General features: G+C 40.1%; 3 protein-coding genes across 5 annotated transcripts in view; all 3 read left to right on the forward strand.

The window, feature by feature from the left end:
* The window catches only part of ehmt1a (euchromatic histone-lysine N-methyltransferase 1a), a 40,755-nt gene extending 31,081 nt beyond the window's left edge, over window positions 1–9,674 (forward strand). For both annotated transcript variants that reach the window (XM_042487744.2, XM_088077238.1), the window contains exons 18-23: window positions 2,659–2,736; window positions 3,267–3,382; window positions 5,692–5,778; window positions 5,882–5,960; window positions 7,734–7,909; window positions 8,010–9,674. In XM_042487744.2, coding sequence (XP_042343678.1) covers window positions 2,659–2,736; window positions 3,267–3,382; window positions 5,692–5,778; window positions 5,882–5,960; window positions 7,734–7,909; window positions 8,010–8,106 — 633 coding nt within the window. In that variant the 3' untranslated portion in view covers window positions 8,107–9,674. The remainder of the gene's footprint in view (window positions 1–2,658; window positions 2,737–3,266; window positions 3,383–5,691; window positions 5,779–5,881; window positions 5,961–7,733; window positions 7,910–8,009) is intronic.
* A 1,326-nt stretch (window positions 9,675–11,000) lies between these two features.
* LOC148189834 (voltage-dependent P/Q-type calcium channel subunit alpha-1A-like) lies at window positions 11,001–13,333 on the forward strand. Its single transcript, XM_088077239.1, has one exon. It carries the CDS (start codon window positions 11,790–11,792, stop codon window positions 12,159–12,161), a length of 372 nt encoding a protein of 123 aa, XP_087933365.1. The 5' UTR covers window positions 11,001–11,789; the 3' UTR covers window positions 12,162–13,333.
* Window positions 13,334–15,342: 2,009 nt separating this feature from the next.
* cacna1ba (calcium voltage-gated channel subunit alpha1 Ba) overlaps window positions 15,343–24,112 on the forward strand; it is a 230,573-nt gene continuing 221,803 nt past the window's right edge. For both annotated transcript variants that reach the window (XM_088077242.1, XM_088077241.1), the window contains exons 1-2: window positions 15,343–15,443; window positions 19,001–19,140. In XM_088077242.1, coding sequence (XP_087933368.1) covers window positions 15,351–15,443; window positions 19,001–19,140 — 233 coding nt within the window. In that variant the 5' untranslated portion in view covers window positions 15,343–15,350. The remainder of the gene's footprint in view (window positions 15,444–19,000; window positions 19,141–24,112) is intronic.

Genomic DNA, 24,112 nt, shown 5'->3' on the forward strand with positions numbered 1-24,112 from the left:
TTCCATTTAAGGTGTCTAGTTTTGGCTGTAAGTGTATATTTAAGTGTAAATTATTTTTGCCTTGCCACTAGCCATACTCTGATTGTCTGAATGTTTTTGGAATAGCAAAACCAAGTGCAATCAATACACTCTCTGAAAATACATAAACTAACATTACATAAACATTGGAGCTGTGTAGAACGACAGCTGCAGAAAGAACACTTATACTTGAACAAAGAAAAAAATGAAAACAGATATGTTGACTTCCAACTGTGGGGTCCCCAATACGACCCTAAGTAAGCCCCGATGAAAGGGGGGCTTCGAGGGGGGGCCTGTCCCAGCTGTTGTTGGGAAAGGGCCTTCCTTTGCCGTTCGGCCAATGTCCATTCTTTTAGTAGCATAGGTAAACCACCCGACCGTCACCGGGAATCCCATCTTTGCCATGTTGTCAGTCGCCTCCTCCGCCGATCCATATAGCACAGTTCCCTCCAGATAAAAGACTCCTATCTTTGCTGGGAACGGGGTTTGGAACCAGATTTTCTTCTCTTTTAGCACGGATTTCACCTCTGCATATCCCTTCCGCAGCTTTACAACCTCAGGTGCATAATCATGATCCAGGTTAATCCTGTTTCCACGATACTCAAACCCACGTTTCTGTCATCTTAATTTCAATATTTCTTCTTTCATTCTGTAGCTGGCTATTTTGGCAACAATGGACCGTGGCACCACGTTTGGTGGTTGCTTTGATACCAGAGCGCGGTGCGTTCTTTCCACTTGCAGCTCCGCGGAGTCCGGCAACTCCAGATTCTCCTTTAATAAACGTTCTACAAAAGCAACCATTGATGGAGCGTCATCTTCCAATCCCTCTTTGACGCCATGTATTCTACTATTTTCTCTCCTGGACTGTCCCTCCAGGTCCGTCAGCTTGGCATCCATTTCAATTTGCAGTTTGAGCGTCTCCGTTACTGCTTTTTCATCAGCTTGTGTTCCAGTTTCAGCATTCACAATCCGCCTCTTCCACACTCTTTTTTGTTTTATTCTCTTGATTCCCCTCAGCTGGTAACAATTATCTTTCCTGAAATCCCTTAGTTCTCTGAGTATAAGGTCCAGGCTTGCGTTGCTAGCTTGTTCCCCTTCGTCTGTTAGCATATTGTTATCCTCCATGGCACTGCTAGCAGGTGAAGTTTGGTCGACTCTGTCTCCCTTGTGTAACTCGCACTGCATAGATTTCTTACTGTTTTTTCCTCTTGGCATCTTGAAGCCCTCTCTGAGTGCATTTCAAGAATAAGTCTGATGATATTATATATTTTTCTTATTGTCAACAACTCCCACATGCAGATCCAAACCAACAGTGACGGGTCTCCTCACAGGTGTTGTGTGTGTTTCAAAGCCTGATAGATCTTCCTCTGTGCCATTGTTGCCAAAAACTGTTACGAACACATCAGTGAGCCACACTGTGTCACTGGTAGACATGTTCCTTCATCACCATCAACACACACACTGTAGTTTATTTTGATTCAATTGAACCCACTATCCCGCAGACTCACTAGAACAGTGATACTCAACCTACGGCCTGCAGGCCAAATCTGGCCCCCAATAGGGTGCCGGGTGGCCACCCAACCATTTTCTAATTCATTATAAACATAAAGTAATTCACACTGGGAATTGTTTTTGTACTTTTAGTTGAAATAGACCTTGTTTATCAAGAAAAGTGCCACTGGAGGATCCCCAGCCCCCCCCGACAGAGGTCCTGGCTAAGACCCTAATGTCCAAAAATCCTAGAAGTGCCCTAAAATCAGAAAAATATCCTAAAATCTTAGAAATGTCCTTAAATCCTAGAAATTTTCTAAAACCTTAGACATGCCCTAAAATCCGAGAAATATCCTAAAATACTAGAAATGTCCTAAAATGTTACAGATGTCCTAAAATCTGAAATGTCTGAAAATCTCTGACATTTCCTAAAATTCTAGAAACATGTATGGAACTGTTGTGACTGGCCCTTGGTCTTTTGTCATTTTGCAAAAGTGCCCCCTAAGCAAAGCAACTTGAGTGTCCCTGCAGTAGAGTTACACATGTGGATTAATCTGCTGTTGAAAATAGTTCCTTGAAATGCACACGTTTAAGTAGTTTGCTACCAGCTGTTGAAGTAACTCACCAAGCCTTTTTGAAAAATTAAACTATATGTTTACGAGTTGTTCTTAAAAATGTCTGTCGTCAGTAGGAGCAGATGTGTTGGAGTGCTCCAAAGGATGGAAAGTATTGACAGACAAACTGGCAAAGACTAGTTTTGGCCTTTTTATGGGATTTATTGACAGTGGGAGAAATACAGAATGTCAACACTAATTTTTCAACCTGTAACCTCACTGTTACAGTTTCACTTCAGACTTGGTACAGGACTGCCTCAACTGCTGAGTTTACCCTTGGCTTTTTTTGTAAAGTAGTCAGAGGACGTAATGAAAACCTGTTGCAGGAGAAACTGCAGTTTTCCAAAGTTTCATTATCAATCTTTCATGGTTCTTACCTGTCCAAATCAGAGGAGACAAACACTCCAAACAGGCCTGCTGTTTTTCTTTTGCACTTAAGCTGTCATATCATGTACATTAAATTACGTCAGAACAATGCAGCACATAAGAACTTTATAAATCTGATTTCTAATATCTCACTGACTGTGTGATTCAGCATTGCAGCTGCATAGATGACTGCTCCTCCAGTACATGCATGTGTGGTCAGCTCAGCCTGCGATGTTGGTATGATAGTGTAAGTTTACACACACTCACACACACATACACACACACACACACACACACACACACACACACAAATTCTGTGATGTCACTTCAGTATTCTTTACATTTAACAATTATAATCACTTGTTCATTGTCCCTTTCATCATGTCACATTGAGTCATACTGTATCACATGCATGTTTACTCTTTAATATGATACCACAGTTATTATCAATGGAAATGTGTTTTTTGTTGAATTAACTAAGACACCTTATTGTCCTTAGTCTCATTCTGTCTGCAGGATTTACATTTTTAGATTTCCCGTCAGCTTCCTCAAAGAGCAGAGGTTTCATCTTCACCCGCTTTTTTTCTTGTTTCTCTCCCAAAATATATTTGTACCTATTCATATTCATATTCATATTCATATTCATATTCATATTCATATTCATATTCATATTCATATTCATATAAGCCTGGCTTTCCCAAAGCAACAGATAACTTGTCTAAACTGGAAGTGTGTGTTTTTATCCCTGACAGCAGTTTGTAACTTATCTCTGTACAGGAGGGCCGACTGCCACTTGACTTCTGTCAGAGGGAGCCCCCGGTGCTGTTTGAGTGTAACCATGCCTGCTCCTGCTGGAAGACCTGCAGGAACCGAGTGGTCCAGAATGGGCTCAGGTGACCTTTTCCACTTTGACTTCATCCAGCAGTTCACTGTCACTGTCTCTCAGCCTAATATGACTATATTTCCGGCAGTAAGACCCCACTGGTTTCCCAGTGGAACAATTTTTATATGAAGTAGCAGCAGATGTGCTCAGATTGCACCAGCAATGACTTAAATCATCAGATCTAGCTCTAATATGGCTGCAGGACAGCAGATCAGAAAATAGTGAGGCTGACATCTGTTAGGTGAAAGTGAGATCAGGAATGTAGGACTGGAACAAATCTCCAAACACCAGAAATTATACAGAAACTGAACACAGACAGAGTGCTAAAACTGGTGCCTCCAGGTTCTCTGTAGTAGGCTGCCTGACCATCAGATTAGTGGTTAAAATCCACATTTTAAGTGTCTTGTAACAGGATTAAAACTAGATGCCATATACTATAACTTTCATTCACACGACATATACAGCTCCATTTGCAGTATCAACCAAGACAAACAATGAAGACCAGAAGCATGGATACATTCATTTAACATAACATTGATGAAGGACATTTGCTATCAAGTCAAGTCAAGTAAATTTATTTTTAAAGTCCATTATCACAAAACACGGTTTGCCTCAGAGGGCTTTACAGCATGCGATATCCCTCTCCTCACATCACCTTAGGAAAAACTCCCCAATTGACCTTGTTCAAGGCATCTGTGCAGTTAGCATGTGTAGAGCACTATTGCTGTCATTTTCTTAGAAATGTGAAATATGTTAAAATCAGAGAAACACCCTAAAATCCTAAAACATCCTAAATCCTAGAAATGTTCTAAAAAACATGAAATGTGCTAAAATCAGAGAAACGCCCTAAAATCCTAAAACATCCTAAATCCTAGAAATGTTCTAAAAAACATGAAATGTGCTAAAATCCTACAAACGTCCTAAAATCCTAAACCATCCTAAATCCTAGAAATGTTCTAAAAAACGAGAAACATGCTAAAATCCTAGAAACATCCTAAAATCCTAATAATGTCCTAAAAGCTGAGAAATGTCTTATAATCCTAGAAATAAAATTAAAAAATATTATATGTTAAAATTATATTAAAAAAATCTAGAAATGTGTCAAAATCTGAGAAATGTCATTAAATCCTAACTATGTCCTAAAATTGGCAAAATATCCTAGAAACGCCCTAAAATCAGAAAAAATGTCAAAAAGAAACATGTATGAGGGCTGCTGTGACTGGCCCCTTGCCTACTGTCATCTTGCAAAAGTGTCTCCCAAACAAATACAAGTTGAGCATCCCTGACCTGAGGCGTCATGCAATACTCTTGAGGTGTATGGATCTGGGAATGATGCTGCATGTTATTGTAGTTTAATTGTACATGCGTGTGGCTTTGTCCCCTGTGTTCTCTCAAATGACCAAGATAACTTTCTCCTTAGGGAGACAACAGACTAATCTTAATCATAATCTTCATCACAATCACAGAGGGCAATATATTCAAGACCCTTAAACATGCATTAGATGTGGGATTGAGGTCCAGATTTAATTTTAGGATTGACTGGTCCACTGAAGTGCTTCAGTGTAACCTTATTAAAACATGCAACTCTATATTTCTGATTTGATTGAAACAATTCATATCCACTGATCAGGACATGGTTGGAGTGTGCAGACCATGCTGTTGGCCAGCCTTAAGGTTATTAAGGTGGATTGGTTCATAGGGTTTCTCAGTATGACGATGCATCGTTTAATGTCATGGATCTTTTGATGCCGATGCTTTCCATGTCTGAACTCTTTCAAATGGGGTTATGTATGCCCAGAAATTCATAGTCATGATCTAAATGTGTTCAGTTATATGTTCCTTTAAAGAATAATATCAGTACAGGTGGGGACCTGCTTTATATCTTAATCTTGTGCCCTTAAAAGTCTCATCAAGAGTTTATTCCAGTAGATTTAGTGCTCACATGGTTCTCCTTCCTACAAAAGTGGTGTTTAACCAAACGGCGTCAAACTAAGTAACATTTAGGAAACATTGAGCCTGGTCGTCCTCCAGCACTGCTTCAGTATGAGCACCGGTTGATGTCCTCCTTCCATTATGGGAACATGAAGATGTGCATATGAACAGCATGACTGGCAGGCAGTGGTTTTATACCAGGCCAGTGGAAAAGGACTCAGTCCCTCTTTTGGGAAAATGATTGATTCTCTGAGTTGTTTTGTTGAAACTGTTGTGTTGAGTCAAATCAATGTAATTTTTGGTCATAAAGTTCCTTTGAAGTGTGCTGCTGATTGCTGATGTGTGGGCAACTGCATGAGATAATTGCCTTGTTGTTGTTTGTTTCAGAGCCCGGCTGCAGCTCTTCAGGACACACAAAATGGGCTGGGGAGTGCGAGCCATGCAGGATATCCCTCAAGGAACATTCATTTGCGAGTGAGGACAAGCTCTCATAAGAGAAACCACTGAGTTCACTGTTTTACAGCATGAAATATTGAACAGAAGCTGTGCTCTGAGCTCCCCCCCGATGCTTCCACAGGTATGTCGGGGAGATCATCTCTGACGCAGAGGCTGATAAAAGGGAGAATGACTCTTTCCTCTTCACCCTCGACAATAAGGTGATTCAGTTAGTTTACAGGAATTTTTAAAGCTGCACTAGACGATGGTGACTGTTGGTTCTGAGACATAATTGCTCAAAAAGTGTTTACCAGATTCTGCAGTTAGAATGCTCAGTACTGATGCTCAGCAAGGAGAGCGACGACTCCTAGAACTAGTGTGAAGTTGCTGTTTTCTGAGACCAACAGAAACGATTACAATATGTATTTAGGTATATGTTTTGTTGCAGTTTTTAGAATTAGATAAGTGAAAAGCTAACTGCAAAAAATAATAACATTTAAAGGGATACCTCTGCAATTTTCAATCAGTTTTATGTCTAGACAGTATTGTTAGAATGTGAGAACAAACTGTGGTAAACTTTCCTTCATCTTTCTAGGGATGCATGATATTAGATTTTTTGCTGATGTGTAACAACTAATTAGGCCAATAACATATATCTATGTATCTACTTATTTCCCCTCCCAATTATAGTGATCACCAATGATAATCATCTTCTGTAGTGGAATCATCATATTCTGCATACTATAATGATGGCCCACCAGCAGATGGAGACATTAAATACAATGCTTTTCAGTGTATGTAATATTCATTCATTGTGCAAAATAAGAAAAATACTTTAACTTCAGGTTAATACTTTGTACATGTTCACTTTGTTAATAATTTAAGAAAAAGTACTGATTTGTGATATCTGCATATCTGCAAATCTGCATTTTTGCTGATTCTGATATTTCATTTTAAATGCAATATCTGCCGATACCAATGGATATTATCATGCATCTCTACATCTAACCTGTGCCTAGATATCATAAGCAGTTCCGATCAAATATTAACCACAATTCTGTTGCTGATTTGCATATTTCTCTTCTCAAAGGTTTTCAGAAACACGTTTTAACCTACTTTATAACTGAAATATGAGATTGTTTCTTGCTAGGTGGCTGCTATTGTTTAAGACGTATGCGGACGCATTACATCACCCACCAGTGGGAATGTTATTGGTCTGGTACGGTGCAGTGCGTTCTGCCCCTTTAGCAAATGCATCCTTTTTTTCCGTTTTCTCTGGTCATGTAGCACCAGTTTCAAAAGCATTTGAATCACTCTTCTACAGAGATGGACTAATTTTATTGAAAGACCATCTCTTCAGCTGTGAAATACGTCTTTGATGTAAAGGTTAGGATTAATGGATTTAAACCTGGCTCAATGCAACATTTGTAACACACCAAAATGATATAATGGTGTTATGTCTGTTTTAGGCTGGTGAGATTGCGAAAATGTATTTATTTAATTGATTCGTTAAATTAATTTATGAAAAATTATTTTCTGGACATTTTTAGTGTCACACACCAAAAAGTGCCCATCCCATATGGGCTTAGAAGACACTACCATCAGAGGCCAGAGAAAATACAAGACAATGCACAGTTTTGGTAATGAAAGATAAACTTCAGAAATTGACATACAACACTCTCATGTTTTGATGGTAAACATGTAAGAAAAACTCAGCTAAACCAAATGTCTTGCATGCAGACATTTCAGAAAAAAATGATGGTGATTAAGAGCATGTGCTGTTATGTTTGGTCAAAGGGGGGCGCTGCAGAATCGCTCTTCCTGATGACAGCTGCATTATTTACCATATTTACACATTTACTATAAAGAAACACCACATTTGTATTTTCTGCAGTTTATTTATTAGAGTTTTTAGTCCACCAGATGTTGGGGCATCATCAGGTCAACCTTAAGACATCATGTGACTGACACTTCTTGGTCATCGTCTTATACAGGTGGGGGATGTGCACTGTATTGATGCGAGACTCTTTGGCAACATCGGCCGCTTCATCAACCATCTGTGTGAGCCCAACCTGCTGGCTGTGAGAGTGTTCACCATGCACCAGGACCTGCGCTTCCCCAGGATTGCCTTCTTCTCCAGCAGGCCCATCCGAGCTGGAGACCAGATAGGGTGAGCCTCACCTCTGTCTGCTGCCTGTCTTTTCCTCTCAGTACAAAACTGAAATGAACAGTTAAAATAAAGAAAATTTGATGTGCCTCCTCCACACCAGGTTTGACTATGGTGATCACTACTGGAAGGTGAAGAGCAAGTACTTCAGCTGCCAGTGTGGCTCTGTCAAGTGTCACCACTCAGCTGGGAGCAGATAGAAGCTCACTGATGACCACTGATCCCTCTCTCAGCCTGCTGTCACATTGATGATAGAAACACTGTCTTCTGAAGCAGATACCACGTCAGAGCGATGCTTCGGTTACAGTAATACCAATGAGATTATCTCAGAGCACAGTACCTAACCTATTTATACACCTAATGAGGATACTTTAACTTCTGAAGAGCACTGCAACTTGCCACCAGCCAGAAATACTGTATGTGAAAGTGGCTTTAACAAGCCAATAATCAGGTTCATTCATTTTAACAGATGATTTTAATATTCATGGACTCTTTATTTAAAGCTACAGTTGGTAACTTATGAAATGAGCTTACATCCAAACAGTAATACATGAGACAGACGAGAATCATGTTCCACTGTCTCCTTGTAGTGATTCAGATGCCTTTTGCTAGAATCTAGCGGCTGTTGGAAAACAACCAATCAGAGCTGAGGAGTCTCTGACTCAGCTGTCAGTCATGTGAATCACTGCTCGTAAACTTCGGTCAAACTGTCATACAGGTAAAATGAAGTTTGCTCCAGCTGCTGCTTTATTTTCACTTGACTGTTTTCAACAGGGCGACCTAGTTATAAAAGCCATTTTTACTTTGAGCTGGCACTATACAGCCACAACAAAGTCCTCTCTTCATGCCTCATTTGTCTTATTCCACAGAACCAAATGACAGCAGCATCATTCCACTCCAGTGTGTGATGATAGACTGCGTCATGGTATCCTGCAGTCAAAAGAGGCGTGACGAACGTGATGTGACACAACACGATGGCCTCTTGTAAGACATATAACACATGCCTCTTATGAAAGCAGCACTTTCTAAACAACATCAAAGGCATAATATGTCATTAACAATCAACTAGCTTTTCTGATATATGGTGGTTGACCTTGTCCTCTGCTTGGAGGGTAAGGAGCTCCCAAATTTCACGTATTTCTTATGTTGTGGACAATTTGGCCACTGTGCTTCTTTAAGTTAGCCACTAATTGCTAACAGCTGCTTTTTCAATCTCAAGTGGTGGGTCACATGCATGACACTTTGTCAAAATGTCACATCTGTGCCACCCATGAGCCTGTCCTTCCAGCTGTCATTATACAGAAATTGTTTTACTGCTAATATGACCTCCAGTTTCAGATTGAAGGCGAGAAACGGTGATATTCCCACCATAAACAGACAGTGTAAAGGGGCTAAATTTTCATTTTACAGCTAAACATTTAACAAAACTGTTTAGTGTTTTCAGTTCAAAGGCAGTTATTGACATGATTGAGAGCTGTGTTAGAGGCTCCTCAACTCTGATTGGTTGTTTTATTGTCCTGTGGTTAAGAGCACTAAGAGGAGACAGAGGAACCTATTTTTCACAGAAAGTCTCATGTACTGCATTTGGATATAGTGACAGTTTTAGCAAATATGACAGTTAAACTAACCAACTACAGCTTTAATACTGCAGAGTGATATATTTGTGGATTATTAAAGTGAAATAATGTTTTGGTAGTCTGATCTCTTCTATGAACATTCTTTTTACTACACGTCTAACTATTAATCAATTAAACACTTTTTTAAAGCATCTTTTTATCTTGTGTGTTTTTTAATTAACTTAAATTGTCAAGAGAAAATAGAGCCATTGCCTCTTTGTTCACTCACATTCAGCCCCAAGGGCATTCGTGAAGTCCAGCTCTGATGTTGAGTGATCAGGTCTGGCTCACAGTCCGGGTTCCAGTTCATCCCAAAGGTTATGCACTGGGTTGAGATCAGGGCTCTGCAGGGAACAACAGGGGAAAGCATTTCTTCATGGAGCTGGCTTAGTGCACAGGGGCATCATTATACTGAAACACACACTGCTCAAAGAACTTTCTCATCTAAAATATTGTATGCAGGAGCATTAACATTTGCATTTATTGAAACTAATGGACGTATATATGTCCATGTACATTTGGTCACATAATATAATAAAATGTGGCTATTTTCAGCCTACAATTTAACTGTCATTGTTCTTCTCTGCTCTCCATCTGAGAGAATTTCTAGGAAAACAAACTGGTGAAATTAAACAATTACTCATTTTACTGGGAACTGCTGGAATCCCTTAAAGGTTCCTAAACTCTGCCTTGACTTTAGTGTGAAAACAGCAGAGTACTTGGCAAGACTGCTGCCATAATGTTGAGATTGGCAAAGACAAATACACATCCATATGTTTGTGCTGCTCCTCCTGACATCAAAGACCCCCCTTCAAGTATGTAAATTTCAGTTTTATAATAGTGTTCTTTTACATAAGCCATTTATCTTTAATAGTCTGTGAGTTTCAAAGTATTTAGGTAAAGGTCTTCAATAAGCTTTCTAGGGCTTTTTCCTACCCTTACACATTGATTCTAATTGTTATTTGACCTACATTCAATTTCATTTTATTTTGACCTGTGCGATTTAATAAAAATAACTAACATTACTAAAGACCTGTGTGGGAAGTGTGAATTATAGTAAGCTAAAAGCATAAATTGACCTACTTTTTATCAATAAATAGCCTAATTTTGTTTAGTGTGAACATTTCTGTGATATGCACAGACAATTTAGATTTTAATTTCGCCTCAAGAATTCCTGCAACAGATGTTTACTTGTTTTTTACACATTGAAAAACAAACCGGAAGTTGTGTCGTTCTCACTAGTGTTTGGTGTTGGTGTTGGTACAGTGGACACCAGCCCGATATTCACCAGTTTATATCGCAATTGTAATTTACTTTATGTTTTATCTATTTTAATTGATTTATAATAGATCAATGATTTTAATACACTTTGATAAACAAACGTTCATCTTAATGAAAAAAAAAACGTCTGTTCACCATCATGCTCTTATTTTAACAGTTCTCACGGAAGTGTCTTTATCTTCCATGTAACTTGACCCCGGTGTGGCTCTCTCTCCTCCCTGTTGCTATGGAAACAAGGCCGGTCCAGGTGGAGCCACTGGCGGGCGTCTTGAGGGTCACGTGGGGCTAAGTGGAGAAAGTAGAGTCTCTGGAATTACACTGACGGAGAATTTAAGAGAAAGAGGTGCTCGGCCGTGATTTCTCCTGCGTTACCGTCAAAAAGAAGCTGACGGCGGCGTGGCTCTCCTCCCGGGACCGCGGGGCAAGCTTGCTCACAGAAGAATTCTTGAATGTGAAACGCAGATGAATCTTTAGGAAGCAGAAATTTCGTTTGAGGACGCCTCCTGAAGGAACATATATACATGTAGAGTGCTTGCACAGACGGCTCGCGGTGTTTTCTCTGCTGTAGTCTTTGTGTTAAACTGACATTTTTTTGTTAGGGTTTCGGTGGAAGGAGCCTCCTGTATCATGGACCTGAAGCGTTGACGCCAGTGTGTGTGAGCTCCGTGTGAGGAGCGGGGCAGGGAGCCGGAGGAGGAACACCCATGAAAAATGATGCATCATGGACTGTGACCGTCTAAACTTTGAACAACAATTTCATGTCGTTCAGAGAGACAGCATGAGAAGAGACGAGGAGATAAGAGACTAGCGCAGAAGAAGATCGTCCGTGTGCGTGCTGTGTTGTGAATGTTTGCCTCTTCTCTCCGCGGACGGTTCACGCACCCAGAGGACCTGAGGGACGGCCCAGTGCGTGTTGTAATGCTTCTTCTCCATTTCTCTTCAGCTCGCAGTTTTGGTTTCACCAGCAAGATCCGCGCTATCCCACAATGGCTCGCTTTGAAGACGACCTGTCCAGCCGCTATAGTGGCGGCTGTCCCGTGGGCCCGGCCAGAGGGGCCAGCCGGCAGCCGGGGCCTCCTCCAGGGGTCCAGAGGATGTACAAGCAGACTATGGCCCAGAGAGCGAGGACCATGGCCATTTACAACCCCATCCCGGTCAAACATAACTGCCTCACTGTCAACCGCTCCCTGTTCATCTTCAGCGAGGACAACATCATCCGGAAATACGCCAAAAAGATTACCGAATGGCCATATCCTTCAAGCGCAGTCACACCAGCACACATGCCGAACCTCGCTGACAAATGGGTCTATTTAAAGCCTATCGATTTCCGGAACAAGATAAGCATGTGTAGGGAATGAAATACCATCTTAAATGTAATTAATGATAGGTTCTTTAATTCGGCATATATCAATGATTCAAAAAAGCGTTTTTTATTACAAAAATGTCAGACTTCTACAGTTGGTTCTCCTGTTGTTTCCTCAGCGGTAGACACGGAGGGAAGTGCGGCAGCTTGTGCCACAAATGGGGGCTCCTCAGTCCATTTTCTGTAGAGTGCTGCCAGGTCTCATTTCAGAAAAGCTCTCAAACCTTTTTTTTGGCGTACGTCAGCTAGTGATGACAACAGGGGGTCTCAGACAGCCACTGATGGAGCTCGGCGTCATTTTTTTCACATTTCACCTAAAAGAAAACAGAACTTTAATTCATCAATAGCCTTATTAGGCAGGCTGCTTGGATAGACCATGTTTCTTGTCGTTTTTACCTCTTTAGGTAATTAATGAGTTTTATGCCAATTTTTCTGTTGGATGAAATGTTTTTTTTTTCTTAGACTGTCATTCGATAAAGAAGGTGTTATATTAATTATTTGAAACCTCAGCCAATCAGCGCGATTTCTGTTAAAAATTCAGGAAGAATTTACAAGTTACAAGAGAATTAACTGAGATTGGTCATACCTAGCCAGGAACTGCAGTAAAAAATTATACAAGCTAGCTAAACTGGCAGATTTACAGGTAATGTCTATTAATGTGCACTGTCCCTGTAATCTTAAACTGTATACATGAATGAATAAATAAACAAACAAAAAAATAAATAAATACATACATACATAAACAAGTGAAATCTTCTTAATAGTAGATAAGAAGTAAATAAAAGGTTAACAGCACAAAGTAAAACATCAGATATGTAAAAAAAAATGTATAAATAAATAGTCAATAAATAGATAGCTAAAGTTTAATGAAAAGCTAAAAAAATAACTTAACAAAAACTAAACAAATAAACAAATGTAAAATAAACAAAAATATAGAAAAAAACCCAAAAAAAACAGAAGTGTAGATAGGAGTTAGTAATAATAATTATTAGAAACTTTTTAAAATACATTTATCATATTTATTAAAATCATTAAATTGGATTAATCGCTCATTCTCTCTCTCTCTCTCTCTCTCTCTCTCTCTCTCTAATATTAATTTTCAGGTCATTCTCTTGTCACCCTTTCCTAATTTCATGCAATTTGTGAGACATTTCTTGCCATGTTGCTCAGTGCCTTTTTAGCCATGTTTTTTAAAAATAGAAATGACACCAGTTTGCTTCGGTTTCAAAAGTGTAAATGCATGTGAATGCGGCACAAGAAAACTAATGTGGTTCCAGGTTTCAGAGGGTTAATCCAGGAAGATTTCTGTTGTTGTGGGCAGATGGAGTCAAACGTCTGGGCAGAACACGGGTCATGTTTTCTATTCTGATGGTTATGAATTAGGTTGGGATATGTTGCACATCAAGGTGTAATTGTTGATTTGTGGACTCCATGATGACACCATTGTGCAGGTTTCCTCGGTAGGCTATTGTCTCTGATGGGTAACTGTGAAGGCTGCAGTCTGCAGATGGTGCTGTCCAGTGTGCTGAACTTCCAGCAGACAGGCTGGCTGGCCTCAGCATCAAAGCAGAGGCACACTGCATGGGTGTGACGCCAAACAAACAAGCCATAACACAGTGAAACAGGATGCGGGTTCTGAAATGAACAAACTATATAATGATTACTTGCTGGTGCAGATTTGGAGACTCTGAGGAGAAGTCAGTGGTAAAACACCTCATATGTTAATGAGTGTTGTTGTGTTTCCCTTAAATTACATTAGGTTGTGTAATGGCCTTCATTTCTGAAATGATTGTTTGGTTTCACTTCAGCACTGAGCAAACACTTATCATGCTTTGTTGCTGCAGTGCATTACTGAGCTCTTTATCCTGCACAGCAATCATGGCAGTGCTGCACGTGGATCTACTGTGGCCCCGAGCATCTGGTGGCCCTGTCGCTGGAGTCCACTGAATAGTTCTCTCTGCTGAGGATGCTCTCCTCCTGGCTAAGCTGGAACAGTCCTGAGGGGATGTTGGCATTCTTGGAGTGGTAGAGCTAATGACAGCACAGTGCTGCACTGCAGGGAGGGAATGGCCTATAATCTCCGCAATCTGTCTATCATTTCTTGAAATAATAATGGTAATAATAATAATAATAAGAATAAGTTCTTCTCTCAGTGGATGCTGCAGAAATGTTAAAAGAGTAACTAAACCCCCAAACCTCTTTTTTTGGTTGAAAGCAGCATGAAAGCAATCTATATGGGTATTTAGTAGTGTTGTTGATTAATTCAGGTCCAACTCTTGACATTTGAGTGCAAAGTATTAAAATTATACATATATATAACCCCAGGAATGAGTTAGCATTTCAGCTTCTCCGGTTCCCTCGTCTCAAAGTCAATTTTAAGTAAGGTCTGTGGTTAACACAAGCTGAAGAGACTTTCACGTTTTGTTCTAAAACATAAAATATGTCAGTAAATATCCCAGAATATGGGTTTCCTTTAAAAATTTGCACAAAATTTAAGCAATATTCTTTTGAAATTTTGATAAAATGCAATTGTGAGATGACTGTGTTTCCACTGAGTGACGTTCTGCGACTTCTCCTGTGGTGATAACATTCCAAGAAGCATGGTGATGTATGCTCAAAACATCAGCAGCTTTATTTCTATTGCAGCCACCGCACTAGCTGTCATTGTTTCCAATTCAAGGCCACGTAGGCGTGTTCTGGAGCCATAATAGAAAGGCGAGCCCCTTATACGTGGGAGCAGCCACATGACGGATTTCTGGGAGCTGATAGTCCACAATTTCACAGAGGAATTGTGGATTCAAAACATCCGGATGGTCAGCACAACTTTTAAAGAGTTGTGCAATAACACCTCTTGTAGTGTTACCATTGCAGTTTTGCCAAATTCAGTTTTTTCAAATCACCTGAAATACCATCTCATGCGAGCATAAAAACGTGCTTTACAAGTGCAGATCCATTTGCCATCTGTTTTGGGAGATGTGTGGCTGGGATTCTATATTACAAAACAAACAAACAAAAAAACAAGCATTCATTTGCACAATGACTGTTTTGAATGTACTTAACTGTGCCACTTACAGTGCGAACACAGTGCACACTTAAAAGCTGTGACCTGGTCTAATGATGTGCTTTATGTTTGCATGTGTAGCAACCTGTGAATTTCCTTAACTTTCTCACTCCATTTGAGTACATGATCCTGGCCACCATTATAGCAAACTGCATTGTGCTGGCCCTGGAGCAACACCTGCCGGCCTTAGACAAAACACCAATGTCAGAGCGTTTGGTAAGTAGCCACATGACTGTTTTCATTTTCTACTGTGAAGCTTTTTGTATGTGCCATACAGTAAAGAAGGTAATATTGCTACCACTATGATGCTTTGCTGTGACTGAATGCTGCAGTCAAAAAACAGACTCATGCCCTGCTTATAGAATAAAACACCCATCTTTGTCCAGCACATGTGTTCACGGACATGGTTCCTGCTGGTCTTAAAAGGCACTAAATCCATTAATGTAAAGACGATGTAAAGGCCTTAACTGACATTGAAATGTCTTCAAATCAATCTTTTAAAAGTCTTAAAAATGCGTAGACATCAGGGCTGGGGTTTTTATTAATCCCTTTCTCTGATAGTGCATTGCAAATGCTCAAACAAATGAACACAATAATTTACTGAAGTCCTCTTGCACTAATATCACAAAGGAGTTTAGTGTTACAATGAATATTTTAAAAATAAAATAAAATTCCCCCTGACCCAAAGAAACTTATGTCAGAACATGTTTTTTCCCTTCAAGAGTGAGAGGCACCTGGCTGCAGACACAGCGGGGGTCCGCATGCACATGCACAATAGGCATCTCTGCAAGAGAGAGCTGCAGCTGGCAGGAATTTTTTAATGAACTTTGTACATCACTGTTCATATCAGTCACAGCAATCATAAAAATTAAAATGTGTTGACAGGCTCAAAGATTAGAAAAGTAAAGAGCAAATCACAAGACAAACTATAGAAAAAAAACCCCAGAAAACTCATTCAGGACTTGGAGCACATAGATATTTATTTTTTATTAGGGTGCCTGCACTGCGTAGCAGTGCAAGGAACCTATTACTATTCAGCGCAACACAACCCCCAAGTGCCTGCACTGCGTAGCAGTGCATCAGTTCACATGCATCAGTTCACACTAAACGCGTAAACTAGTACCTCCGGGCTGCCCCACAGTGGGGCCAGTTGTGGTCCTAGTCTGCCGTCGGTATCTGTTATTCTTCATACTTATTTTTATTATTCCGATTCTTATTCTTAATCGTCCGCCAAAATTTTAAGTTGCTACTTGTCCTGCAGCTTTGCTATGGCTTTGCTGCAGGACATACAAAAATACATCAAAAACGTGCGGAAAATTCGGGAATAGGTTGCTATGAGTATTCTAGTGTATGGTATGCATTAATCACTTATGACACGGCACATATTTTTATAAATGCATGGAAATGATGACACTTTACTTAACACCTACAATGAAACATTTTGATGAAGCATAAATGATAATAAATGCATCAATATGTACCTCACTTTACTTAACAGATACAATGATAACTTATGACAAAGCATGGACTGCCATATCACAATATGAGTCCTTACTACAGTTTATTGTTGATGTGTGAATAAGTGAGTATAAATATTTATAATGCATTATAAGCCCCAGCATTCAACCTCTAGTTTTTAACAAGTCAAGAGCATCCATAAGACCCTTGCCACTTATAAATCATTATAAGTCAAATCTATAATGGTTTATGACTATTGATATAGTGCATCAGTAAACATGCGTGTTTATGAGTGTATTGATAAAGCATTATGAATGCATTATAATTCACTACAAATGCCTTCATAATGCATTATAGATGTGGTCATTATAGAAAGTTTTGACTGTTTTTCTCAATGGAGTCTGGTGTTTTTGATAGAACAGCTTCAATCCCTGTCGGTAAGGGCTGTCTTACGGCAGGGTAAAGTGCTGAAAATATTCTAAATATCGTGTACACTTAAACTGATATTGATTTTTTTAGGTGGCTTAAAACAAATCAATGAAGTTTGATTATATGTACGGGATACAGCGGTTTTCTATCCCAAAGTTATTGTAAATAAATAGTTGTGATTGTGATTTGGTCCATATTATTGATTATATAAATAATATATGTTTATTGCAACTAGCTGATAGAAGGCATATCTCCACCGGCTGGAGTGGACTTGGGCAGACTTCTGTCAAAAATCAATAAATGGATTCTCCCCCGGTGCTTATACTGAGAGGACAGTAGTCCAATTAAATCTCCTAATCGAGCTATAACTGTAGCTCCGCTAAAGAGTGCATGGAAATATACTGAGTGTCAGAGAGGGTCCCTCCTGCTCAGCACTGCAGAACCCTGCAGAGCTGCCACTGATCCCTCCTGTGTGTCGTTACCTCAGGTTACCCCCCCCGACATCTCCTGTTAAATCCTTCCATTAAAGCAGCAAGTGCTATGAACCTTTCTGCCCAATCAAAGGGCTGGTGTGGCAGGGGCTGTGCTGTTTTAACAATGAAATGTCACTCCCTGAGGCAAGGAGCCTCTGAGCTGCCCGCTGTCATTGATCCACTCCCTGAGATGGGCTGAAACCCTCTCTGACAGACATGCCACAGAGTTCATGTTGATAGGAAGTGATCAGATGTATCATCAGGACTGTGCCACTGCATCAGAAAAGCTGCATAAAAGCTTTTCTGCCCTAACCCGGCTATCATCCAGCCCCAGTAAACCTGCTGGAGACAAAGCAATATGTCTATGAGTGGTGTGGTGTGGTACGATAAACACTAACTATTATTTTATAATAATAATTATTCTGACATCTTATTTCTGCTTATTTATGCTTATCAATCAATTGCTTAAATCAACATGTCACTCGCAAAATGACAAGTTGTATATCAGTTTTTCGCAGCGTGTAATCTTGAACTCATAAGTACTGTGTTTTTACTGTGTACTGTGTGGCCATGGTGGACAGAGAGTCCAAAGTAAGCTACCATTCTTCATGAATTCATGAATTGTAGTAATCAGGGTCTGCTTTTAACAACAGCAAAACAGATGTTGACAGACTATCCAAACACAAACAGTCTCATGCACTGATGAGTTGTGTGTATGGCTCAGGCTGAGGGCACACAACTTGTAGGCGGAAGTGTTTGTGATTCTTTTCCTTTTTTGGGTTCTCCATTTACTGTATATACATATATGTGTGTGTGTGTGTCAAACTCTGTACATGTCACCCTGTTTTGTTTGTCTGTCCTTGTGTGTCAATATATATTTTTGTTTTTTGTTTTGTACCTGTAAAATCACTATTGCTTTAATGTTGCACCAAAAAATGTTTATTATTTGGACTTTTTAAATGTTATGTATTGAACTGATCAATCTTATATGATGCAATCATTTTTCTATGTATTTATTTTGTTGGTTTAAAAGGATTCAAACTGAAAAACTGAATCTAGAAATACTGGACCCAGTGAAATACTACACTTGTGTCATTTTTAAAAAAAACTGTTGGACATCTTCAGGTCCTAAGGTCCCAAAATCCTTGATATAAATCAGTGGACATGACTAGATGTCCTCGGTGGTAGTTGTTCAAGAGAGATCTTCAGGGTGTGAAAGCATCTGATAAAACATTGAACAGTGAATCTGAAGACCTACAGACTGATGAAGCTGTTGATGAAAATCACATGGAGCTTTCATTTTATTGGAGGTTGATGACATTGACTGGCCAATATCAGATTTCAGTGACACAGCCAGATGGAAGTCTGTAATTTCATTAATTTACCTTATTCTCCTCTGCTTCTTCCCAACAGGATGACACAGAGCCCTACTTTATTGGAATATTTTGTTTTGAGGCTGGCATCAAGATCATCGCCCTCGGCTTTGCTTTTCACAAAGGCTCCTACCTGCGTAATGGCTGGAATGTAATGGACTTTGTGGTGGTCTTAACGGGGTGAGTAGCTAAGGCCTAATGGCTTATACGGCTGTTAACTCACAGAGCTGACGGGCAGCAGCGATTAATGAGTGGAGGGAGAGCTCTGCTATATGTGTGTGTGTGTGTGTCTGTGTGTGTACATGCGTGTGTGTTTGTGTGTGTTGCATTTCTAATGATCAATATAGCTGGGCCCCTCCAGATGGCAGGGTGTTTTCTTCCTGTTTGAATAAACAGAGTCTTGATAAGGTGGTATTGTCCACGTTAGACGTGCAGAAAAGCAGAGGGAAGTCCTTTTAGAGACAGTAATTTAGAAATGATGAATGATGACACATTTTCCAGCAATACAGACTTTTGACTTTTGACGTGAGAAGCCTCATATGTCACTCATGCCTGTGACAGTGCTTAAGCAGTTTGACAGTTCCAAGTGTTTGCAGTTGAACTACATGCTGAGCTGGTATATACTGCAACACTGGATGCTAGGAGAGAGGAGAACACACTAGGAAAAATGATCATAAGTATGCAAACATTTGGCCTGTATAGCGCTTTTCTAGTCTTTTTGACCACTCAAAGCACTTTCACACTACATTGTCGCATTCACCCATTCACACACCCATTCACACACACATTCACACACTGGTGGCCGAGGCTACCGTACAAAGTGCCACCTGCTACTCAATAATCATTCCCACTCAACTCACACTCGATGATGCAGCATCGGGAGCAAACTGGGGTTCAGTATTTTTCCCAAGGATATTTCGACATGTTGCCTGGAGAAGCGGGGGATCGAACCGCTGACTTCCGATAAGGGGACGACCCGCTCTACTTCTGAGCCCCAGTTGCCCTGTAGTCATGTCTTCAAATTACTTATTTTGTTTTACCAGCACTAAAAAAATCCTTGAGATTACAGATCCTAATGTTAGACTATTTAATATTTTCACTGGCAAACCTTTATGCTCTTATCACAGTTATTGGGCAGGTTTCCATTAACCCTCAAATTGCACAAATTGAAACTGTGAATATAAAATATGCCTAATGGTAACACATCAGTTCTGAAACAACTCCCATTCATCGCAAAGAAGTTTTTACGCTCGCATGAGGTGGTATTTCAGGCGAATCAAAAAAGCCATATTGAGCAAAACTGCAATGGAAACACTTTTTTGTCTTTTCTAGGTCACATAATGCTATGACAATGAGTTTGTCAGGAACTGGCTCCCTCATGATGCAGCAGGAGCTACTAGAGCTGTTATTGCATCACATAACACTTCAAAAGTTCAGTGGATCATCAGGACGTTTTGAATCCACAATTCCTCTGTGAAATCATGGACTATCACCTCCCACAAATCCTCATACGTGGCCGCTCCCACGTATAAGGGTTTTCCCTTCCATTATGCCTACATAACACGCCTATGTGGCCTTTCGTTTGGAAGTAATGACAGCTAGTGGTGGCTGCGATAGAAAGAAGGCTGCTAATGTTTTGAACATCCATCGCCATGCGTCTTGGAATGTTATCACCAGAGGAGAAGTCACAGAACATCACTCAGTCAGACGAAGTCATAATTGAAAAATATCGAAAAATATCTCTTAAGATTTTTGCAAATCTGGAATGGAATCCGAAACAGTGTTGATTAATACTATGAAGTTTAACCAAGTGATTAACTGAATAATTGTTACAGCACTATGTAAAGCTGGTGTAGCTGGTGTGTTTGTGCTGAGTGTGGACCAGTAGAATGGGAGAAAGCTGTTTACTGTGCTGTTGATTGTATCGTACATATTGAACACCTCCTACACAGTGTTGCCACATACATTAGTTATGCTGTGGAACTGCCCAGCAGGCTTTCAAATGTTGCTAAAGCAGTAAGCTGTAAGCTGTTTTTACTTTCTATCATCTCAGAGAGTATGTGGAGTAAACAGAGAGCATCCCTTGGTGTTGGATGAGAGAGCGAGTACGGGAATAGGACTGCTGGTGTAGGGGGATGGAGAGCAGAGGAGGCTGAGTATTGTGTGATGGAGGGGAAGGGCGGGGGTAGTGACAGAGGATGCTGTTTCACTGCAGAGTGTCTCTGGGTGCTTGCTGCTTCTACCAGAGGACAGCCCAGCCTCTCTTACATAATGATACAGAGATTTATTTGGCCCATCTACGTATTGGGGCTTGTTTGAGGAACCTCACTGCAATAAACAGGGCCTCTGCATATTCCCCAAACTCTCATCAACTGAAGCCCCTCCCCCTGGAAGTCACTGGCAGTTACTGAGCCTCGGTTCCTCTTAGCTGAACAGAAAGGAAAGCAGGAAGAGGAATTATGAGAACTGCCATCCACCAGAATGATGCTGAGTTCTGTTTGTGTGTGTATGTCTGCAAACCAGTACCAGTACCAGTGTTTTTGTGTTATTTAATGCCCTTAGTGCCATGTATGTACTAGGGGTCTAAATCACTAGTTTCATGACCGTACCATATTATTTTAATTGGTTGGACAAGGAAACAAAATCTGCCGATATCACAAAGTCTGTAATTATATGATTTCAATACAATTTGAATTGATTCAGTGCCTTGTGATTGATATGAGATAGTAGCATATGTCTATGTAAATCATTTTATTACACAAGAAGCTGCCACCACTTTCTTTCTGCTTTTGGCCATCAAAGAAAAAAGCACCTTATACATAATGTTAATATTTGTAACCAGTTAAGTGCAGTAAAGTATAGGGATGTAGCGAGCCATCAATCTGGATTGAAATATCAATTCAATTAGCAAAGATCCTGTGTCATCAGTGCAAAGTATAAACATCAATCGATATTATCCTCTTTCAGATGCGCCTTTATTTTGAAATTAATTGTCACTGTCACACAGTGTCAGGAATAATGGTGAGCAGCCAAGAGAAACTTGATGAGGAGATTAGAATATTATTTGCTTGGGAATAAATCGTCAGTGTGGACATATTTTGTTTTCGGAGAAACTGTGAGTCAACAGACAGAGCACGTCGTATGTTAGCAAATGCTGTACTCAGGAAATGTGTGTGCCCCCTCTGCTGCTGCCTCTGTTTGAGATGTTGAAACAAAATGGTCGTGCTGCTGCCTTTGCAACAGCCTTTAAATGGTAAATGGGCTATACTGGTATAGCGCTTTTCTAGTCTTATTGACCACTCAAAGCGCTTTAACACTACATTTCACATTCATCCATTCACACACTGGTGGCCGAGGTTACCATACAAGGGGCCACCTGCTACTCAGTAATCATTCACACACACTCACACTCCAATGACGCAGCATCAGGAGCAATTTGGGGTTCAGTTTCTTGCCCAAGGATACTTTGACATGTTGTCCAGGACCTGGGGATCGAACTGCTGACCTTCTGATTAAAGGACGACCCACTCTACCTCTGAGCCACAGCCGCCAACTTTGCAGTTGACTGTGGTTTGTTCGTGATCTGACGCCACAAACGCAAAACCAGTTCCAAATGAATGACAAGATTGTGTCTTTTTTGGGAATGTATGGTGGAGGCGACAATTGCGATTTTCATTTTGAAAAATCGCCCTGAACCACAAATTCGAATTAATTGATAAAATCGATTTATCGCCCAGCCCTAATTCTGGGGGCCAGAATTAGGAGAAGCTCTGGCGGGCCGGATGTGGCCCGCGAGCCGCCAGTTGATGTTAGCTGCTTTAAACTAACCTTCAGGCCTTTCTGTCAGAAAGACCTTTCTAGAAGAAATATTTGCACTTTTACTCAAACCGTGATCTTTTTCCTAAAACTTCAAGGCTATCTGGCTCAATGCCCTGAAGGTGAACTTCTTCCAACAGCCATCAAACATGGATTGAAAACAAGTTCATTTAACAAAAGTATAAAATCTGACCAAATGATAATTGTCAAGGTTCACAGATTCAACAGTTACTGGCTTAAGCACTTCTAAATTGTATACATTGTTTGTTGTTTATACTTTGTTTATACTTTTTCGTACTCACCGCTGGTTAAAGTCACTGCATCTCTCAGCAGAACAGCATCGGTAAATGTCAGTCTGCATGCACATTTTTTCAGTATGACATTGTTGAAACAGAGCAGCTCATGTTGCTGCCATAAGTTAGCAGAGGGAGATGCCTGGCTGGGCAGGTCAACGTGGTAAGCCTAAAATGTCATTGTTTACACATGAAATGTGGTCTGTCTGTTGAATCTTATTGTCTCCAAAATATTTTCATTGCTGATTTATTCCTGAGTAGGTAGTGTTATCCTCATCGTCTTTTTCTTGGCTGCTTGCCTCCTGTTTGAGAAACTTTTGAATAAAATTACAGTGAGCAGGTGTTTAGAATGTTACTGAGCCTTTAAAAATAAAAAAGAAACTATATTTGTGACGGTTAATAATTTACGTCTTACTTGGGAATTAATGGGATTGGAACTGAGAGCCAGGGAAAGGAAGTCAGAAAACATTTACACTGATTAACACATTGGATTTGGTCTTTTTGGGGGATTTGTAGACAATAATGTAAACAACACCAGCCTTATCCCCTCAGCTGTTCACTTTTAGTTTCATACCACTCTGAAATGAATAGATAACAATTTCTGGAAAGTGTAAAATCACATTCATATACAGTACAGCACATTTTGGAAACTGGCCAGCTGCAATGTTAACAGGAATAAATAACAAATAGTCACAAACATGGAGGGGGGGTCTCTTCATAGTCATCAGTGGTATACTGGGATATTTTGCATGAACAAGTTGGTAGTGTAAAGATTTTGTCAAGAAGAATTTCACTAAAAGTCTGCAAAGCATCTGCAGACAGGCTTAGGTAGTTTAACATTAGCTGTAGAAACAGTCAGCTTTAGTCTTCTTCTGGAAGATAAACGATTTTATTTGTTATGCAGAATTGTTATATGTGAGATGTCCATTTTATTTCCTTAAAATTCTTATTATCTAATACTTAAAGGCTACACTTTGTGAAAAGTGTTCCTCTTGTCTATCTGCTGACTTGAGGCTGGATGGAAGACTTGAGTTGCGCTTGAG

This window comes from Plectropomus leopardus, chromosome 4 (genome assembly GCF_026936395.1).
Source record: "Plectropomus leopardus strain MGB_pleo_1.0 chromosome 4, ASM2693639v1, whole genome shotgun sequence".
Classification (NCBI taxonomy): Eukaryota; Metazoa; Chordata; class Actinopteri; order Perciformes; family Serranidae; genus Plectropomus; species Plectropomus leopardus.

Excerpts from the sequence above, each read along its gene's own strand:
- LOC148189834 (XM_088077239.1), top strand. The coding sequence starts at position 11,790 with ATGGCTCGCTTTGAAGACGACCTGTCCAGCCGCTATAGTGGCGGCTGT.